Genomic DNA, 20,856 nt, shown 5'->3' with positions numbered 1-20,856 from the left:
ACTTTGGGATCTATCCTCAGGTATCTTGGTTACATTTTAAGTAGGCACCTTTTCTGAGGAACTGTGTAAGTATAAATTTCTTCAATATATTTCACTCTTTGGTTGATTTCAACAATTCCAAGCTCTGACACACTGTTACTGCTGTTTGCAAACTGTCTCACTTTCTCTGATTCAGAAACCCTGCTCTGAAAGTGCTCCAACATTTTTGCCCGTTGACAATGCTGGTTTTGTGTGGTTTCCGTTGTTGCCGCATTGCTTTGTTACATATCATATATATGATACGGTACATATATAGCTACCGAATATATATCCATCCTCTCTTAACCACCCCTTCACCATTCCAACCTGGGCTCCATACTACAGACAGACACTGGTGGAGGTCTATCTACTCTCAAGCTTCCTGGATGTAAGTTCATCCAAGCCTTGCAGGATACGCTTCCCTTTCCACCTATATTTCTGTTCACCTCATCCAGTGACCTCTCCTGATCCCCCACAGGTCTACAAGTTCTGATCAGTAGCCCCGACCCTGGGGCCCCATCCCAGTGCTCATGGCTTTCAGGGCATCGTGTTAAGATTAGGTGTTTACTTATCAATTCCCTTGTTGGCCTATGTTCTCTGAGGGTAGAGGACATATCTTTTATCTCTGTAACTCCAGTGTCTGGCACTTCGAAAACACTCGACATACAGTTGCTGAATAATCAGTGTAAAATCTATCTGTACTGATCATATGAAACCCAAAGAAAAAAACTACTTTAGGTGTAGAATTTGATTAAAAAATGTTTGAGCTGATGATTTTTTTAATAAAAACAAATCTGAGTGTTATAAGTATTTTATGCTCAAAAATTCAAGCTAAATCATGTCTGCTTTGGAATTTATTGCCTTGTTCTGAAAACTGCCCAGTAATGGTTAATCAAACTGAAATTTTATAAAGACACTTAGCCAAGGGCATTGAGTCAAACAAAATATTACACATACACACACACACGCCTCCTTTGCACTTGAGATCAGTTTTTTAAAAACTTATATTAAACAGTTTAAGTCCCAGAAATGTTAAGGAAGAAACTCTAAAAATCTTATTTTATCCAATTCTGAATGATTTAATCAGACCTGATGCTGTTATAGAATGAGTTTTAAGACAAGTTATATAGATATTTCAGGGAGTTTAATCTATGCTCCCTCCAATAGGAACTAAAATTTATTTACTTTTTATAGGCCTAACAACAGAACCTTCCAAGTAACAGTAAATTTACTAGACAATAGAGACAATAAAACACAAAAGCAAAACGTTCCAGAAAGGACAAACAGATAAACTCATGCATTTTGGAAAGATAATTATCTGATCATTTAAGACCTATTCCATAATCAGATTAGAGAAGTCAGGAGATAAAAATGACTTGGTCTGAGACAAAGCTAGGAAATTGAAGACACGTTAAATTCAAAGACGCAATTTACTCAAATTATCACTAATGACTTTAATGATGAGGAAGCGTTAGAAATGTAGAAAGAATCCTAATTAATGAATCTACTCATAGTTCTTCCCTCACTCAGTGCGTTTGATCTTTTGCTAAGTATCTGGTAAAAAAAAAGAAACTAACAAAACCATTCTTTCAAATACAATTTTTCTCTAAAACTACTTTTCATAATCAGCTGACACTAAATGTAATGCTTTGAAAACAAACAAAAGATAAACAGATTTATCTACAAATATTTCCACTACAGAGGCTCCAAACACACATCTGCAAAATCTAGCTGACAAAGACTCAGTAATTATAGAATAAATTAATAAATTTATTTGTGCTCAATTCCTTCTCAGACAACTTACTAGTTTCTCAGAACATTTAAGATGGTTTAAAATCTCAAGTTCTAGAAGAGATAAAGTGCAAGTTAGGAAACAATATTTTTACATAACGTTTATTCACATTACTTGGCTGAAATCTAAATTTGACATCTGTAAATCAGCATATATTTGGCATATATTTTCAATTTGAAAAACCAGTAGAAAGTTCTTAGAAAATGTTTTGGTTACATCAGTCTGTAAAAATGATCTCAGACTTACCTTCGCAGGCAGGTGACCTAATATACTCTTGCACTAGGTTCCTGACATAAGCATTTAAAGAAGTCTCGTGAAGTCCAATGGAGCTACAAGTTGAGGATTGCTTGAAATAGCTTTCGTTAATACGCAACCAATCACAGAGCTGAAAAAGAAAACAGTTATCACTTATTTTGAAAGTCTAACTGAACAAAGGGCTTCTAATTTCCCTAATTAATTTTCTTTCTTCCACAATAAACTGAATTTAGATAACTGAACACAACAAAGTAACAGAATGTTTATTGTCATGATTGAGCTTCACACACAGTTCATACAGAAAAAAATGTTTGTATGCATGTATGTATGTGAGTATATTCACATACGTGTGTGAACGTTTTCTAAACTCCTCAAAGAACTTATAAGCTTCATTAACAGGCAAGAATTTTTAAAGCATCTAATATAAAACGTACATTTTGATAAAGTGTTGTAAAGAACATCTCTATGAATAATAACACCTTATGTAAAACAAATTACAACCTTAAAATTCATTTCGTCTTCATGTACTAAAACAAGGATTTATTTTTGAGAGAATGTAGAATTTGAAATATAAGTTATAAGGAAAGCTCCTACCCTCCTTGCAAGTTTATTTTCTATCATATGTGCATTTTAAAATATAGTTGATCCTTGAACAACGTGGGTTTACACTGCAGGTCCACTTACACGTGGATTCTTTTCAATAGTAAATACTACGGCATTTCACGATCCATGGTTGTATGGGTCCTGACAAGGCGGAATCATGGATATGGAAGGCAGTTTCTTAAAAAAACTAAACATATGCTCATTACACAATCTAGAAACCATGTTCCTTGAAACCGACGCAAATGAGTTAAAAAGTTATGGTGACACAAAAATCTGTATGCAAATGTTTATACCAACTTTACTCATAATCGCCAGGACTTTTCTCCATCCACTGCAAGACACTTAGGGTTTCATGACGAGCGAGATGCAAGAAGTCAGAAGAATTACAGATCACCGAAATGTCAGGGTTGGGAACCCGAGTAGATGTTTGTGTCACTGTTCTTGAGTCTAACACCATCAGTACTTTCAGCACTCTCATCTGCAGTTGAGATCTGCCCACTAACACTATCTTCTCTAGAACAGTTCCATCTCTGTTTCACTTTGTCTCCCACTTCTCCAAAGGAATTCTAACAGCGTTATTGGTTAGGTCCACTCAAAGCAAATAAACTTTTTTTAAAAACCTCTGTTGACAGATAACAAGAAAAGCCAGTAGTGAATTCGACAAGAAAGCATTTTTCACAAAGTTTTCAAAGACCTTATCATTATTTTCAGTCTCACCTCCATCCACAGTGAAGTTCCTCTTCCTAATGACTCCTCTTGTCTCACTGACATGAGAAAAGTTGAGATGTCAGAGAGCGACACTTTCTCCTGCGGGCAGGGCAGTTTTAAAAAATTACTCATTGAAAAATGTTTCACTGAATGAACATCACTGTAAAACCAATCTAACATACTATTTAAAGTAGAATACTATTAGTTAAATCAAGAGCTATATTTTTAAAAAGGAAATATTCAACTTTCAAAATGAAAAGTTTGATTATAAACAGCTAACCATTATATAAAATGAAAGATTCCTTTATAAGTCTGTTTTCCTTAAAATCGAGATGACTATCTCTGAGATAAGGTGGTATAATCTAAAAGCAAAAACCAGAAACATCCTATAAGAAATTACTTATTATTTACATCAAAAGTGAATCTTTGTTTTTCAAACCCACAAAAACTACCCTCAGCCTTCAGAAAACCACCCAAATTTTTTTATTCCCTTAAGGTCACACATCTCCAATTCAGACACCCTGCTCTAAGTCTAGGAGAAGGCAATGGCACCCCACTCCAGTACTCTTGCCTGGAAAATCCCATGGATGGAGGAGCTTGGTAGGCTGCAGTCCATGGGGTCGCTAAGAGTCGGACACGACTGAGCGACTTCACTTTCACTTTTCACTTTCATGCACTGGACAAGGAAATGGCAACCCACTCCAGTATTCTTGCCTGGAGAATCCCAGGGATGGGGTTGCACAGAGTCAGACACGACTGAAGCGACTTAGCAGCAGCAGCAGCTCTAAGACTGGGGTTGGCAAAGTCACTCACAGCCTGTTTTGTGAGTAAAGTTTTACTAGGACACAGTCATGCCCCCTTATTTGTAAATGGTCTATGGTTGCTTTTGAGTAGCTGTAATAGAGATCAAATTGCCAACATCCGCTGGATCATCAAAAAAGCAAGAGAGTTCCAGAAAAACATCTATTTCTGCTTCATTGACTACGCTAAAGCCTTTGACTGTATGGATCACAAGAAACTGTGGAAAATTCTGAAAGAGATGGGAATACCAGACCACCTGACCTGCCTCTTGAGAAACCTGTATGCAGGTCAGGAAGCAACAGTTGGAACTGGACATGGAACAACAGACTGGTTCCAAATAGGAAAAGGAGTATGTCAAGGTTGTATATTGTCACCCTGCTTACTTAACTTATATGCAGAGTACATCATGAGAAATGCTGGGCTGGAGGAAGCACAAGCTGAAATCAAGATTTCCGGGAGAAATATCAACAACCTCAGATATGCAGATGACACCACCCTTATGGCAGAAAGTGAAGAAGAACTAAAGAGCCTCTTGATGAAAGTGAAAGAGGAGAGTGAAAAAGTTGGCTTAAAGCTCAACATTCAGAAAACTAAGATCAAGGCATCTGACCCCATCACTTCAGGGCAGATAGATGGGGAAACAGTGGAAACAGTGGCTGACTTTATTTTTCTGGGCTCCAAAATCACTGCAGATGGTGATTGCAGCCATGAAATTAAAAGACGCTTACTCCTTGGAAGAAGAGTTATGACCAACCTAGACAGCGTATTAAAAAGTAGAGACATTACTTTGCCAACAAAAGTTTATCTAGTCAAGGCCATGGTTTTTCCAGTGGTCATGTATGGATGTGAGAGTTGGACTATAAAGAAAGCTGAGCACTGAAGAATTGATGCTTTTGAACTGTGGTGTTGGAGAAAACTCTTGAGAGTCCCTTGGACTGCAAGGAGATCCAACCAGTCCATCCTAAAGGAGATCAGTCCTGGGTGTTCATTGGAAGGACTGATGTTGAGGCTGAAACTCCAATACTTTGGCCACCTGATGCAAAAAGCTGACTCATTTGTAAAGACCCTGATGCTGCGAAAGATTGAGGGCAGGATGAGAAGGGGACAACAGAGGATGAGATGGCTGGATGACATCATTGACTTGATGGACATAAGTTTGAGTGAACTCTGGGAGTTGGTGATGGACAAGGAGGCCTGGCGTGCTGCGGCTCATGGGGTCGCAGAGTCAGACACAACTGAGCGACTGAACTGAACTGAACTGAATAGAAACTGTATGACTCAAAAAACCTAAAATATACCAAGCCAGCCTTTCACAAAAATGTCTGCTGACCCCTGTTCTCAACAATAGTGTGTTACTGGAGCTCCGTGAAAAACAGAATAAGGATGTTCTTTGAAAGTCAAGTTCCTGGAAGATGTGCAGAAAAAAATACAGAGGAAACCAGGTGAAAGCTTCTAAGAATGGTCTCTCAGTATGGTCACGAGCTTCCCTACCAACAGGTAAAATGCCTACCAGAAGGGCTCTTTAGAGAACCAGTGCCCAGTGTTTTCATTGGGGAGCTGGTCACACAGATGCCCTGCGCACGGCACCTACAACTTCAGAGCCCCAGAAGGAAAGCAGTTGTTCAGGAAGATCACCCTGTTTTCATGAGCCCTGCAGGCACGATACTGGGATGTTGGAGCCCTCAGGTTCCAGATGCCAGCCAAGGGCCAATCTTATGAACAGGGCTTTCTAATGACAGCATCACAGGCCTGCCGTGTAGACCCTTTAACGAACTCCCGCTCACTGAGAAAGACTCTCGAACTGAAGTTAACGTGAGTAAGAAAGATCAGCTTACCACGTCTACCAGATTCATGGTGGCCTGCAGGAGATAGCATTGCGCCGCCCCTCTCAGCAGGATCTGATGTGTGATCATGGTGCACTGCAGAACGTCCCTGACGGGGGGAAAAACACACACACTCCCGTGGGCTCAGAGAATACCGCGGTCACCTGTAGCTACTGACAACTCGGCTTATAATATCTACACTTTCTGACGCAGAAAGTCAGTCAGGAGAGCTGCAAAGCTATTAAATACGTAAGGCCTCTAGTAGAGTGCAATTTTAATATGGAAAAGAATCTTAAAAAACTAACAAGACACGTTCAAGGCACATTTTTGGAAATAACTGGTAATCAATATTGATATTTAATAAAAACATTGGCCTTATTTTTAAAGTGGTCAAAATCCAACAGTATATATTACGGCATTTATTAACATTTAAATTAGTAATTCATAAAACAAAGGTAAGTGCAGCCGCATGCGGGACCTCAGTTCTCCACCCAGGGACTGAACCTGTGCCCCCTGCAGTCCAAGTGTGCAGTCTTAACCGTTGGACCATCAGGGAAATCCCCATGAATAGATTTTTTTTTTTTTGCTTTCTGCTTCTATAAAATTATGAGCGAAAAATCAGGATGCCAATATTAACTAAAACCACTCACCATGGATTAAAGCAGAAGAGAAAACTTAATTTACTAAGGAGAGTTATGACAAATAACCACATACGAATATACACAAGAGTAAATTACCTGAGGGCAAGAAGTCCTTCTATACCCAGAGCTTTACATCGTGGGATGTTTGCCAAAGCCTTAGATAAAAACAAAATGGGAACAGCACACCAATGTCTGCTTGTCATCCTCTGAATAAATTTTAACAGGAAACTACCTGAAAGAAAAAGTTTTAAGACATCATTGTTGCTACCAAGCACATGAGAAGATGCTCAAATCATCAGACACTACATAGGGAAATGCGAATAAAACCATAATGAGATACAACGTCACACCCGCTAGGATGGCTCTGATCAAAAGGACAGATGATAACAAGTGTTAACAGGATGTGGAGGCACTAAAGTCTCAGACATTCCTGGTGAGAACGTAAAATGGTGCAGTCAGTGTGGAAAACAGTTTAGTAGCTCCTCTAAAAATTAAAAACGGAGTTACCGTATTGCCCAATAATTCCACCCGTAGGTATATAATTAAGAGAAGTGAAAGATTATATTCATATAAAAACTTGTATATGAATAGTAACAGGAGTAATTCATATTAGTAGTTAAAAGTAGAAACAATCCAAATATCTACTGATGAATAGATAAACAGAATGTGAAGTATCTATAATATTATTAGTACATTATTATTCAGCTACAAAAAGGAATGATACATGTTATAATATAGGTGAATCTTAAAACATTACGCTAAGCAAAAAGAAACCAGACATAAAATAAAAGACCATATATTATATGATTCTTTTTATATGAAATGTTTAGAATAAGCAAATCTAGAGACAGAAAATAAACTAGTGTTTGACAGAAGCTCGGGGAGACGGAAAATGAGACGATTACTTATGGGCATGGAGTTTCTTTTGGGGATAATGAAAATATTCTGAAATTAGTGGTGATGGTTGTACAAATTTGTGAATATACTAAAAACCACTGAACTGAACAATTTAAAAGGGTAAATTTTATGGTGTGTGAATTATATCTCAATAAAGCTGATAAAAAAGAATCAATGTTATTTCAAATTCATTCCCTTTTAGTAAGATGAGTATTCTAGTATATTGTACATATTCTGATAACAAGCGTTTTATATATATATATATATTTTTTTTTTTTTTTTTAAGTTAAGGTAAAAGATACATTTTTTACTGTTGGAAACCATTCTTTTGTTGGAGACGTTAAAGAAAAATACCATTGGTGTCTGGCCTCTGGAATCTGCAAACAGTAATATTAGCTCTTTCTCACAGGCTATTTCTTACCCACACTACAATTACTTTAACTATTTTGAGATACACAAGGATGGTGCTCTATCCCGCTTTCTCTGCTAATATGTGATGTCTTAAGGGTCTTTAAGTCACATAGTCAATGAAAATGTCTGTTTCCTCAGATCATCATTGTAGAAAACTTTTAAGAAATCCTTGGACAATCCTGAAAGGATATGACATGTATTTTGTATTTCCCAAAATGCCTAACCCAAAACCAGGTATGCTTAATATATTCACTGGGAATCACTGACAGAAAAAAATTACAAAGTAAAACCTGTAAGTAGACAGTTTTCTTGCCCTCATTCTTGCTGGACTATTTAAGTTTCCATGTTTTGCTTAATGCCTCTCTCAAGACACAAGGAAGATGGCAACTGTCAAGCTTCTATTTCTCACTCACTCAGCACATTAACAAGGGTCTGTCATGCGTCTGGTACAACCACAAACACCAGGCTCTCAGACTCTGCGGGGTGCTGACCACCACCACCTCACTCACACTGTGATATACACACAGGATGTGCCCATGTGGTCAGAGAATTAATCCCCAAGCTATAAACTTCCAAACTCTAGCAAACTAAAGAATGGCTCTGGCAGCTACCTTCTCCACTCTAACTTTTTTAAAAGTAACCAAAACAATCAAATTTCTATAAATCTAAGGTTGCGATATACAGATGGCCATCTTTTCCCTTTCTTTCCTGACTTTTGAATACATATTACCATTGGTCATTGTTCATCCTATATGCAGATTAAATATTAATACAAAAGGAAAAAATATATATATTTCATGGCCAGGGTCACTGTCTACATCACAAAGCCTAGAATGAAGAAAAGGCTTAGCAGGGTATATCCTGCTACTCAGCAAACAAAACAACACTGCTTCCATGCTTTGCTTACCAACAGAGCTCATCAGAAAGAAACACACATCTCCAATCCAAAGAAGTGGGACATTTCTAAGATACGAGGTCTTATAAAAAGTTTTTTTTTTCTTTTTTAATCTTTCTAAGTCAGTATGTATAAGGCAACAATTTTGACCCAATGGATATTCAGTTTATAACTTTTTCCTAAGCCCAGGTTCCTTTTTTCTTTGACTTTTTTTGCTAATTTTTGAAACTGAATATAGTTACTTAGAAAGAATGGGAAACTGCAGTATATATTCCATAATCGCTTCCATGCTACAGATTCCAATACTGGTACCATGCTATACACAAAGGTGAAAGTGTGTACTCAATTTCAATGGACACTTGTATAATTCTGACAAAATTTGCATTATCCTGAAAAAAAGGAAGTAGTTTGACAATACTGATTATAACAGTCCTAGGACTCTCCTCAGAGAAGGCAACGGCACCCCACTCCAGTACTCTTGCCTGGAAAATCCCATGGATGGAGGAGCCTGGTAGGCTGCAGTCCATGGGGTCGTTAAGAGTCGGGCATGACTGAGAGACTTTACTTTCACTTTTCACTTTCATGCACTGCAGAAGGAAATGGCAACCCACTCCAGTATTCCTGCCTGGAGAATCCCAGGGGCAGAGAAGCCTGGTGGGCTGCCGTCTGTGGGGTCGCACAGAGTCGACACAACTGAAGCAACTTAACAGCAGCAACAGCAGGACTCTCCTAGAAGGATGGTGCTTATAATCAACATTCTAAAAATTTTTTTACATTTAAGCTAGTAAGTTAAAAAGAAATTCTTTACTGATACATACTCTTTATTTCTTCTGGAAGAAAAGAAATATAAGTGACTAAAAACTTCTGTAATTTCAGTCCCAGTGGAGAAACACTTCCTATCAGCTGGCCTGGGGACCTATAGACAAAGGGGGTTAAAAAACAAATATATAAAATCTACTGACAATTAAGCATAATGAAACTAAGTGCAATATGGCTCAAATGTCTTTCAACAATAAAACTATCTTCTTCTGAGCCTGCATTTTATTTTTCAGTAAAATCTTGAGAATCCCTCCAATTACAAAAACATCAGGATATTACTGAAAAACTGACGTGAGTTAGTAATGGGTTATACTAAGCAGACACAGATCTCCTTTTCATGACACTTTTTCTGACACATATGCATCAACCTTCCCAAATAGTATCATTTTAAGAAAAGTCTAGAAATGGTAATTTTAAATTATATTTTATTATTTCTAACACATACTCCAATGATTTAATACCTTTAAGTATTAAGAAAAAGACATATGTTAGTAATAAACTGCTTTTGCAAAAGCATTTGATTGCTAACACCTACTAAAGACACTTTTATTTTTGTTTATTTTCTTCTGCCAGGAACATTATCTGTTAACTGAACACACTAGTGTGGGAGGAAACTGAAGGCATTTCATAATAAATGTGTTTGTCAACTCTCAGAAACCACCAAGTTGGTTTTACTGCTCTCCAGCTGTCTGCTTCAGAAAACTATTCAATAGTAATGAGTTATTTGAAAAATAAAAATTATTGGCAAATCAAGCATTGATATGCTTTTTTGATATTAAATAGAACTGAATATTAATATAACTTAGCACAGGTTGATTTAAAATTTTTAAAGAAGTTGACTGTCAGAGTACTTTCTATCAGAAAAGCAAACGTGAAAGTGTTAGTTACTGAGTCGTGTCCAACTCTTTTGTGACCCCATGGACTGAAGCCCTCCAGGTTTCTCTGTCCATGGTTTTTCCCAGGCAAGAATACTGGAGTGGGTTGCCACTTCCTTCTCCAGGAGATCTTCCCGACCCGGGGATTAAACCTGGGTCTCCTGCACTGCAGGCAGATCCTTTACCTCTGAGCCAGCCACCAGGGTGGCTTGCTCTATTAGAGATATATCGAACAAAAGACTAGCAAGTATAAACTTAGTCATCAGAATTAGAAATATTAATACAACATAATTTCAAAAGCAAGGGAAATTTTTAAAGATACAATTCAAGAGTACAGATAAAGCTCAAAAAATGAGGAAAGGCATAATGATGACACTCTTCTCAGTATCAAGCCTGATGAAGCGTAAAGGTATTAAATAAGCAACATGTAGTAGAGAACGGCCTCCACCATCTGATATGGAAAGGGAAAAGTTAGAATGAACCTTGTGGTAGTGGACTAGAAATGAGCATACTGATGTGAACAGATGGTTTTTAATATGGATGGGTGGACAGATACTGAAATACAGATGGGTGAGTCTGCTCAACAGACAGAGCTAAGGAACAGACATACACAGAGATGCGAGACACATATACATACATAAAGATGACAATTAAACAAATCCGGTAAAACATTATCGTTTAGGGAATGTGGATAAAAGGTAAGTCAGAATTCTCTGTATTATTTTCACAACTTTTCTATAAAACTGAAAGTTAAAAGAAAGGGGAAAAAAAGTGTCAAGTGTTGGTTAGCCAAAGCCACCATAAATTCCAAGAGGGCAGAAGTCAGAAAGTCCCTCTGTGAGGTGTCCTTCCCTAAAACCCAAGCAAGGATGGGTTCAGAGTGGGAAAGAAAAGAAAATGAGAAACACCAGACACAACTACTAGAAGGTCAAGAAGAATCACAAACCCAGAAGGGACAACATGGTAAGAAAAAGCTGAATGTCTATGAGGCAACATATATTCATCCACCAAATGCATTTTTAACAATCTGGTCATATTTCATAATCAAGTTAAATTTATAATCAAATACATATTACTACATTGCTGCTAAATAAAATGCATGTTTACCTGCTGTACAGAGAGCTCTCTGAAAGTGCATCCATTAATGGTCCAATGATAAACTAAAAAAAAAAAGGAAAAAAAAAATCTGACATTAACCTGTAACTGTAATTTTGAAAAGTCAACTTGCCCTAATTCTACATCCTATGCAGGGCTACTGAAGAGCTGTTATAAGCAATCTCTTATGCTGCAGGCTGATTTATGATAGCCTTGGAGGATACCTTAATCCCAGGTGTCAAACCAAACTTTCCAACCTGATAAAAATGCATGGAATACTAAGAGAGCACGTGCTGTGCTGAGAAGGAAGAAAGGAATCCAAAGAAGGGACACATAGTAGAAAATAAAGGTAGTGACTGGTGAAAAACAGAAAGATACCCAAGAGAAAATTTAAGCCCCTATGCCTGGACGATACATGGGGAAAAGCGTATCTTCGAAAACATTAGTAGACAAAAGTGTGCTTTCAGGAAGTGCAAGAAGGCTAGGAGAATGTAGAAAAAGGATGCCTACTGAAACACTGTACATGTACTTGGATAACTAGGGACGTTTAAGTTACCTCTAAATGAGAGGTAAATTACTGTTCCTAAGTCTATGATCATTCAACTCACGTCATCATAACAGGACTTAAAATCACAGCTGTAATTCTCACAGGGTCATCACTTTGTGTGATTGCTGACAAGTGGAAGTACACATTCTAATAACATAGCTCAAAAGGCAACCCCTGCTCAGTACAGCACGATAGTAATTCACTGACTCAGAATCGGAGGAGCAGCATCACTAGACATAAGTCAGTGCTTCAGGACCATGGAGAGAGTACCACTAACACACTCCTAATCCAGGGCTCATGCCACTGACTTCTGTTCAGGATAACAAAGGACTACTTTTCATCACGGTGATGATGCAGGCAGCCTGTCGACAACGCCCAAGTACAAGAGCCTAGTTTAGAGATATAGGGTTTGTTTTCAGCAAATCTCTGAAGTTTTATTTGCGATTTTCAAGCCCCAGGATATACTTTTGAAGATCACATAAGATACAACACATGCCTTCACCTCTTATCTTCTGACAGAGGGAACAAGGGAAGGGAGAGGGTGCCATTACCTCAGAAATTTCTGGTGAAAATGGAAGAATCCTTGTTTCATACAGTTCCAAAAAATGGGTAACACCTTCTTTAGTCAGGATTTTATTTTCACTTTCAAACATTCTTTTATAAATGCACAGATGCCAGGATGGGTGAAAGAGCCAGCATCCTGTGAAAATAAACACCCAAAGTTGACTTTGATTCTCACATATGGCTCCACACAGACTATGTATTCATAAATAAACACACACACACACATTAACTTCATTACAACAATCACGTTCAAAGGCGTTTAACTACTGAATAACCAAAATCACTTCAGTATTCCATTTTCCATTTTCAGTTTCATTTAGAAAGACTGCAATCGGATGTCACGGTGACTACAGTGTACAGAATTAAATATGACTCCACACACACAGGTTGGAACTTTAGGTCTGGGGTGATTTCAACCAATTCTCTCACCTTACTTCAATCCATTTTTCATCTGAAACTGTCCCTCCTCTGTTTAAAACCCTTGAGTGGCTTCTCAAAACTCAGAATAAAATCCAAACCAGGCATGACACTGCCCCTGACAACTGCTCCAGCCTCAGGCCACCCCTCCCGCACCACTAAGCTGTGCCTCGCTAGGCGGGCGCTCTAGCCCATGGGGCCGCTCGCATCTCAGGGCTTCTGCACCCAGAGCTCTCTGCTCCACTGAGTCAGTCCTAAGGCAGGCCTTGGCTGGCTCGCCTCACCAAGGTATGGCCTTACTAGTATTCCATTCCTGTCATTTTTCTGTTGTCTGTCTAGAACTTTATAATCAAAACCATTTTTTCCTGGAAAACAGACCAAAACTCAAGTGAAAAATAGTTCTTCTGTCTCACCACTTTACCCCGGTGCTCAGTATGTACTGGACACTAAGTATGCATCTATTAAGTAAATACGTGAATGAGTGATAAACAAAAAATGAAATAATTATGTACCTTAGAGATACTTTTACTCTTTTCAAATATCCTTAATATTTTTAGGAAAAAAATTCAGCATTTTAAACTCATGGCATTCTATAAATAAATCAGTCCCTTTTTGTGTGTTATTTACATCAAGATGCTTGTTCAATTCTTTGGCAGTGGTAATTTTTCAAAATCTGTCACTGCTATTTGATTTGTTTTGCCGAGAGCTGTGGGCAAAATGTGGTAATAAGAGAATCATTTTAACAGTAAATGCATAAGTGAAGTCACAACAGGATTTAATTAAATTCTAGCCCCAGGTGGGACTATAGATTCTTATGGTCTGTGAAAAACTCCAGTGTATCAGAAAACAACCATAGCAATCAGCTGAATCAAGCTCAATTCCTAAGGGGTCACACTATTAAAGTTGTCATTATCTAAAGCAGGCACTGAAACCCATTTACCTAGGTTAACTCTCATGTGTAAACACGATAATGCAGCATTTCATCATTCTTATGAATACAAAACAGTTAGCCTGCATTTAGCTGTCTCATTTATCTAAACTTAATTTCGTAAGATAATTTTAGGAAGCTCCATTTTCATTTTATTTCTCCTGAAAAGCCCTCATAATATAGTACTGATTAAGGACTTAAAAACTATATTTAAAATAGTATCTTAGAATTTTCCCTTCCCCAAAAGTCCAACCTACAGAACAATGGCTGAAACGCTAAGAAAACAACTTTAACAATGAAACAGATATATTAAGAGAACAAAGCTGGAAAGCAGTTAGAATATATAATATCAAACAATGCTTATTAAAAAATGAATAATACACCATACATAAAACATTACCAAAGAGTCCTTATCTTTTAAGGATATATACTGAAATAATTAGAGATGAAATGATAATGCTAGGAATATGCTTCAAAATCATTTGATGGAGAGTGAGCAAGTGAGGCCACATGCAGTGTAAGACAGGAACTGGCCACAAGTTGATCAGTGCAGAAGCTAGGTGATAGGGTTCATCATACAAACTCCTCTCTTTCTGTAAATGTGTGAAATTTTCCACAATCATAAGTTTATAAAATTACCATGCCTCTAAATTATAGAAAACTCTGCAGCCATTTAAAATTAAATTCTCAAAGACTATTTGAGGACATAGGTAAATGCACTTTGGATATACTGCTGAGTCAAAAAAAAGCATTATGAACAATCAATCCACAAGGTATATATCTGGAATATTAGCAGCTGTCTCCTGGTAGCAGCGAATTTGTATATTCATATAACATTCTCCACAATGAACAAGAATTAGTTATAAAATAAGGGGGAAAATGATGTGTCATAAAAAATCAAAATAAAAGCAACCATTACCATTTTCCTCTGACACTGCATATTCAAACAGACTGTTTAGCTTTGGTAAAACTGGCTTTATAACATGTATCTGAAAACAAAAGCAAAAAGCCATAGGAAATGAAAATTCACCTTTAAAACCAAAGTACTGTTATATATTTATGTAAGTCACTCTTCTGTTCCTCCCTCCACAACCTCCACCCTCCCTGATCCCACCACACCCACGTAAAAAAATACGCAGAAGGTGCCTGATTTTCCCATTTTTCTAATCATACAAATTCAAGACTGAGTATGGCAAAGCTAATAAATAGAGTATAGAACATAGAATAGTTAGAATATAGTTAGAATTCTATATTCTATAGTTAGAATATAGAACATAGTTACAGTAACATTACATTTACAGAGTATCATAGATTATGTCATGTAATCCTTAACTGTCCTGGGAAGCAGGCAGCCGATAACACTAATATTACAAAGATGAAAAAATACTGAAATGCTTTCTCTAGTCACTCAAGTTGTTCAAGGCCACACATTTAGAGACACAGAGCCAGCTCAGGGTTCAATGCTCTTTTTCCTTAGACTCTTGCAGATATCAGCGTCTAATGTACATATCCTAGAAACTAAAGGCAACTAACTCAAGAGTTTCTAAACAGTGAGGGTGTTATGGATGCAGATTAAGGAAAACCGTAGTTTATATAAATTTAGAAATGTTTTTCATTTAGTCCTCATCCCCACACCTACATACATTTAGCACATATGAGTACTTCTTTCTTTTAGTCAACAAACAATGCATTTGGACTGACACCTCACAGTGACCCCATGATGGCTGGTCCCACACCGATCTGCAGCTTACGTATGGGAACCCCTATAACAGGTCTCCAAGTGTGGTCCCTAGAACGGCAGCGTATGTGTCTCCTGGGAATATGTAAAATATTTGAATTCTCAGGCCACACCACAGACCTAACGAATCAGAAACTCTGCAGACCAGATCCAGCAACTAATACTTTAATAAGGCACCAGGATGATTCTAATGAATGTCGATCTAAATGTTAATCTCTAAAGAGATTCCTCCTAACTTAAAAATTCCATGTTCTGACGAAGATTAATTCAAAGTCAACTGAAAATGATTTTTCAGGTTTCAAGTCTCAGAACCAAAGAATGCAAAGATGTAAGAACTGAAAGGAAGAAAAGAAAGCAAGCCTACAAAATCAAAGGGTCATTATTATTTAATAACAATTGACCTCAGACTTTAAGTAACATTTTCCTCATTGTGTATTTCTTTGGAGATTATATATAACATAGAGAAACTAAAAACTAACAAACACTTTAGAAGTAAATGTCAAGGGAAGATCAAATAAGACCAAATCCTTTGAATGATAAATTAAGTCAACCGAAGTATTCTTTAATTTCCTGAGTTTACATTGTGTTGTTTAGTCCCCCAGTTGTGTCCATTTCTTTGCAACCCCATGGACTACAGCATGCCAGGCCTCCCTGTCCCTCCCCATCTTTCCAAGTTTGCCCAAGTTCATGTCCATTGCATCAGTGATGTCCTCCAGCCATCTAATCCTCTTGACACCTTTTTCTCCTCCTGCCTTCAATCTTTCCAGGCATCGGGGACTTTACAGGAGAGTCAGCTATTCACATCAGGTGACCAAAAAGTTAGAGCTTCAGTTTTAGTGTCAGTCCTTTGAATGAGTATTCAGGGTTGACTTCCCTTAAGATTGACTGGTTTGATCCCCTTGCTGTCCAAGGGACTCAGGAGTCTTCTCCAGCACCACAGTTTGAAGGCATCAATTCTTTGGCTCTCTGCCTTCTTTATGGTCCAGCTCTTACAACTGTATGTGACCACTGGGAAGACCATAGCCTTGACTACAGAGACATTTATTGGCAGAGTGATAGCTCTGCCTTTCAACACACTGTCTAGGTTTGCCATAGCTTTCCCACTGAGAAGCAACTGTCTTCTGACTTCATGGCTGCGGTCACCATCCGCAGCGATTTTAGAGCCCAAAGAGGAAATCTGTCACTGCTTCGACCTTTTCCCTTTCTATTTGCCATGAAGTAATGGGGCCGGATGCCATGATCTTAGTTTTTTCTTTTAAATAGTTTTAACACGGCTTTTTCACTCTCCTCCTTCCTGAGTTTACATTTAACCTTAAATTTAACCTATGCTGGAAAAGAAAAAGGGATTCCCTGGTAGCTTAGATGGTAAAGAGTCTGCCTGTAATGTGGGAGATCTGAGTTCGACTCCTGGGACTGGAAGATCCCCTGGAGAAGGAAATGGCAACCCACTCCAGTATTCTTGCCTGAAAAATCCCACGGACAGAGGAGCTTGGCAGGCTATAGCTCATAGGGTCGCAGAGAGTCAGACACAACTGAGTGACTTCACTCACTCACTCACACTGGAAAACAAAGTAAGCTTGTATTCCATTATGCTATATCCAGGTAGACCTTTTTGTATTGGTTCTATAAAATGTTTGGGGGAAAAAAAGAAACTGCACCTATACATGATTTGATAAAATATGAAAACACTTACCTGATTTCCTTCAAGAGTTTCCATAATTAAAATATAGTTTTCCCAAAACTTTAGAAGCTCATCTTTTTTCTTCTCAGACCACCAAAACAGACTTGGGCCTGATATGGTTTAAAAAAGAAAATCAGTTTCTAGATTTAGTTCCTAAATAGAAAATTTTATGTTTCTAAACATAAGGAGACAACAACCTGCCAACTATAGCAATAACAAAATCCAAAGCCAGCTCAACCAGAGTGACTCAAGCCCAGCAATCTAACAGAGTACCTATCTCTAAGGCATAAATAATGCAGTGAAAAAAAAGTAATCTCATTGCCAAGAGATAGAACAGAAAACAAAACCAGGCTCAAAGATGGTCCAAAAACAGAACTTACATATACCTCTGATTAGTATGTTAAAGGATCTAATGGAAAAGGTAGAAAACAGCCACAAACAGATGGGGATTTCCAGGAGACAAAAACTAAAAAAGTGTCAGGTGAACTGACAGAAAAGACATAAAGGATCCTTTGATTAAATTATCAGATACTCGAGGTCTTGAAGATAAGAACTCCAGGAAAATAGCTTCAACACAGGATCAGGTGAAGGGAGTCTCCCAGGTGAAAATGAAGGCAGATGTAAGACTGTCAGCGGTACGCACAAGGCTGAGCTTGGACTGGGCCTTCAGAGGAGACTTCTTCAGGAAAATTTATAATGACTGATGATCTCACTTTGTACAGGACAGATTTAAACAACTAACTAAGAATCGGGGGCTGAATTAGTGGTAAATATGGAGGCAACCAAACTAAACGACAAATATAGGGAAAACTTGCAGGAAGGAAAAAATAAATCCTAGATGACTACATAGGTCACTGGTGAACAGTACCTGCATAGTCATAATTTTGTTGAACTCACATTCAATCAAAATTGCACGTAGGATAATGGGTTTTATGGTATTACTAGAATATGTCAAAGATATAGGGACAGACACCAAAATAATCAGCTAAGAGATAAAAGCGGCTGCTCTTTGAAACGAAGGAAATGTAGATGGGAGGCAAGCATAAGACTATTGCTTATCTTTAAAACTGCAGAATGACTGACGCTTTAAAATAAATGATTGCTTAACTTTGGTAATAAAAAAAAATGTTTTCCAGCAACAGCGCTCACTGGATGATCATCAACTTGTGGGCTATTAAAATATCTACTATCTGATGTTTTAAACGTGTATAAAAATCTAATCTACTCACAACTTCAGCAGAACAAAACTCTTACTAGTATAAGTAAGTAGGCAGCCACAGTTGAAAGGATAGAAATTTTCCATCCACTGAGGCAGTTTTGACTCAATCAATCCATTTCAGACTTCGACAGATCAAAATAAATTTAAACGACTGAAGTGAATTTTCCACACATTTCAGTGAACAAACTGATCAATAGCAACAAACCGAACTAAAGGGAGGCCTTGCTATTTTGTCTTCTTTTATCCTGTAAAAAATTGGTAGGACGCACAGGCTCAAAATGTAAAATTAACTAATTAATACCTCATTCTATTAAATCAATTGCAAAAATACTCTCCGCCAAAGGTCGACTTAAGGCCATTATACTTAACTAGTATTAATAAATTCTCCTAAGAGAACTACCGAAGGATTGTGATGTGGTTTCCCATGACAAAATTCTAATACTCAAGGCTCAATTCGTAGGTCAGTACATGTAAATCCTTTTCCTTTCAATTTGATGGGTGCTATCCCTTCTTTTCTATTTGAACGAGCCCACGATTTAGTGCAATTTTGGTCTGTTAATATCCTGCTGGACTCGTTCCTAAATTATTTCACGAATGCAGTATTCCACCCGCTCTGGGTCAGAGAATTTATCCTAAATGCGGACTCCTCTAACAGTGCTGCAGTGATTTGTTACAGTTCAGAGAACACCCTCGAGATATGGTTCCCAAGGTTTTTCAGGCTCTATGCGGACCACGAGAACAACCAAATTCTGTACGAATCGCGGAGACGGCCCCGGAAGCAGAAAGGCTGCCCTCGCAGAAAGTCAAGTAGGGACGGGCCAGGGAGCAAAGAGGCAAGTACCGGGTCCTTCGCCGGGGGCGCACGCGCAGTCGGTCCCCAGTTCCGCCGACACCTCCACCGCCCGCTGCAGCAGGTAGCGCGCCCGCTTGCGCGTCAGGGCGTCCTCAGACCAGGCCAGCCCGGCCTGCACCGCGCTCCAGAAGCGCCAGCAGCGCCGGGCGTCCAGGCCCGCCTCGCGCGCGGCAGGCACGCTGTCTGCGCCGGGCTCTGGCAGTAGCTTCTCGGCGAGGGCGCTCAGAATCAGCAGCTGCGACCCGACGCGGCCCGGCTCCTCAGACACGCCGGGCGCAACCAGCCCGCCCCACACAACCCGCAGCGCCGCCCCGCCGCACCGGCCCAGAGCCGGCAGCAGCCGCCCGGCAACCAGCGCCGCAGCGTCCGGGGACGGCCCCGCCTTGTCCCCACCCAGCGCCAGCGCGAGAGCGGCCCGCGCCACTCGCTCCAGCAGGGGCGCGTCCTCGCGAGGCCGCAGGCAGGGCCCCACGGCCGCCAGCACCTCCACGGCCGCCTCGGCGGCCCCTTCCAGGCCGGGCGCGGGCCCCGCGTTGAGCAGGTCGCACAGCGCCTCCTCGGCCAGCGCGGCCGCCAGCTGCGGGCCCCCGGCTAGGCGGGCGCACGAGCGCAGGGCAGCGCCTGCCGCCCTCAGCACGCGCCGGCGCTGGCGGGCCGCGGGCCCAGGGTCATCCGCGCCGCCCGCTGGGCCCCCGCGCAGGCCCCGCAGCAGCGGCACCAGATACCCGGCGGCGACCTCGCGCGCCGCCTCCGGGAGCGCGCCCGCGCCGCCGCCGCCGCCGCGCGCTTCCTCATCTTCCAGTCGCTGCAGAAGAAAACACAGGGTCTCCACGCGCTCCGCAGATACCTCCCCGCGGCACAGCGCCCCAAGCAGGACCCGGGGATCCCGGCTCTGCGAGAGCAGCGCATCCGCCAGCACCCACTCCATTTGCCCCGCGCGCCGCCGACCCCGGGCGCCCAAAGGAAGGCGCCGGCGTGCGCGAGTGCGTGCGCGTGCGCGGCTGGCCCGAGCACCCGCCCGCAGGTAGGGGGCTTGCAGCCCCGCCCTGGGCCGGGTCGCGGCGCCTTGGGCCGGTCCTACCAAAATGGCCTGGGTAACTTTATAAAGAAGAAAAGAGGCTCTCTCGTGAAACGTTAATGTAGTCTCTACACCAACTCCATCGATTCTTAATTAGAGATTGGCCTATCCCGGGGCTCTAAATCATTTCAGAGTGCCATGAAAATGGGCCAGAGGTACATTTGGAAGGTATGCTTACCATCACCTCGGTTGTTTTTA

At 40.0% G+C, this 20,856-nt stretch overlaps 1 protein-coding gene across 10 annotated transcripts in view; it reads right to left on the bottom strand.

The window, feature by feature from the left end:
* Nucleotides 1–20,581, bottom strand: part of TARBP1 (TAR (HIV-1) RNA binding protein 1) — a 65,936-nt gene extending 45,355 nt beyond the window's left edge. For 8 of the 10 annotated variants that reach the window (XR_001917411.1, XR_001917413.1, XR_001917410.1 and 5 more), the window contains exons 1-10: nucleotides 19,569–20,581; nucleotides 17,521–17,618; nucleotides 15,009–15,078; nucleotides 12,732–12,880; nucleotides 11,646–11,698; nucleotides 9,663–9,760; nucleotides 6,738–6,873; nucleotides 6,013–6,109; nucleotides 3,386–3,475; nucleotides 2,057–2,195 (exon numbers count right to left, since the gene is read on the bottom strand). Coding sequence is in view for 4 of the 10 variants with exons in the window: in XM_018042439.1 (XP_017897928.1) it covers nucleotides 2,057–2,195; nucleotides 3,386–3,475; nucleotides 6,013–6,109; nucleotides 6,738–6,873; nucleotides 9,663–9,760; nucleotides 11,646–11,698; nucleotides 12,732–12,880; nucleotides 15,009–15,078; nucleotides 17,521–17,618; nucleotides 19,569–20,508 (1,870 nt within the window). In the remaining 6 variants the exon portion in view is untranslated. The remainder of the gene's footprint in view (nucleotides 1–2,056; nucleotides 2,196–3,385; nucleotides 3,476–6,012; nucleotides 6,110–6,737; nucleotides 6,874–9,662; nucleotides 9,761–11,645; nucleotides 11,699–12,731; nucleotides 12,881–15,008; nucleotides 15,079–17,520; nucleotides 17,619–19,568) is intronic. The other 2 variants (XM_013975535.2, XM_018042438.1) reach the window with 1 other exon arrangement.

This window comes from Capra hircus, chromosome 28 (assembly GCF_001704415.2).
Source record: "Capra hircus breed San Clemente chromosome 28, ASM170441v1, whole genome shotgun sequence".
Taxonomy (NCBI): domain Eukaryota; kingdom Metazoa; phylum Chordata; class Mammalia; order Artiodactyla; family Bovidae; genus Capra; species Capra hircus.
Note: the sequence above shows the minus strand (reverse complement) of the source record. Positions and strands in the feature narration are given on the sequence as shown.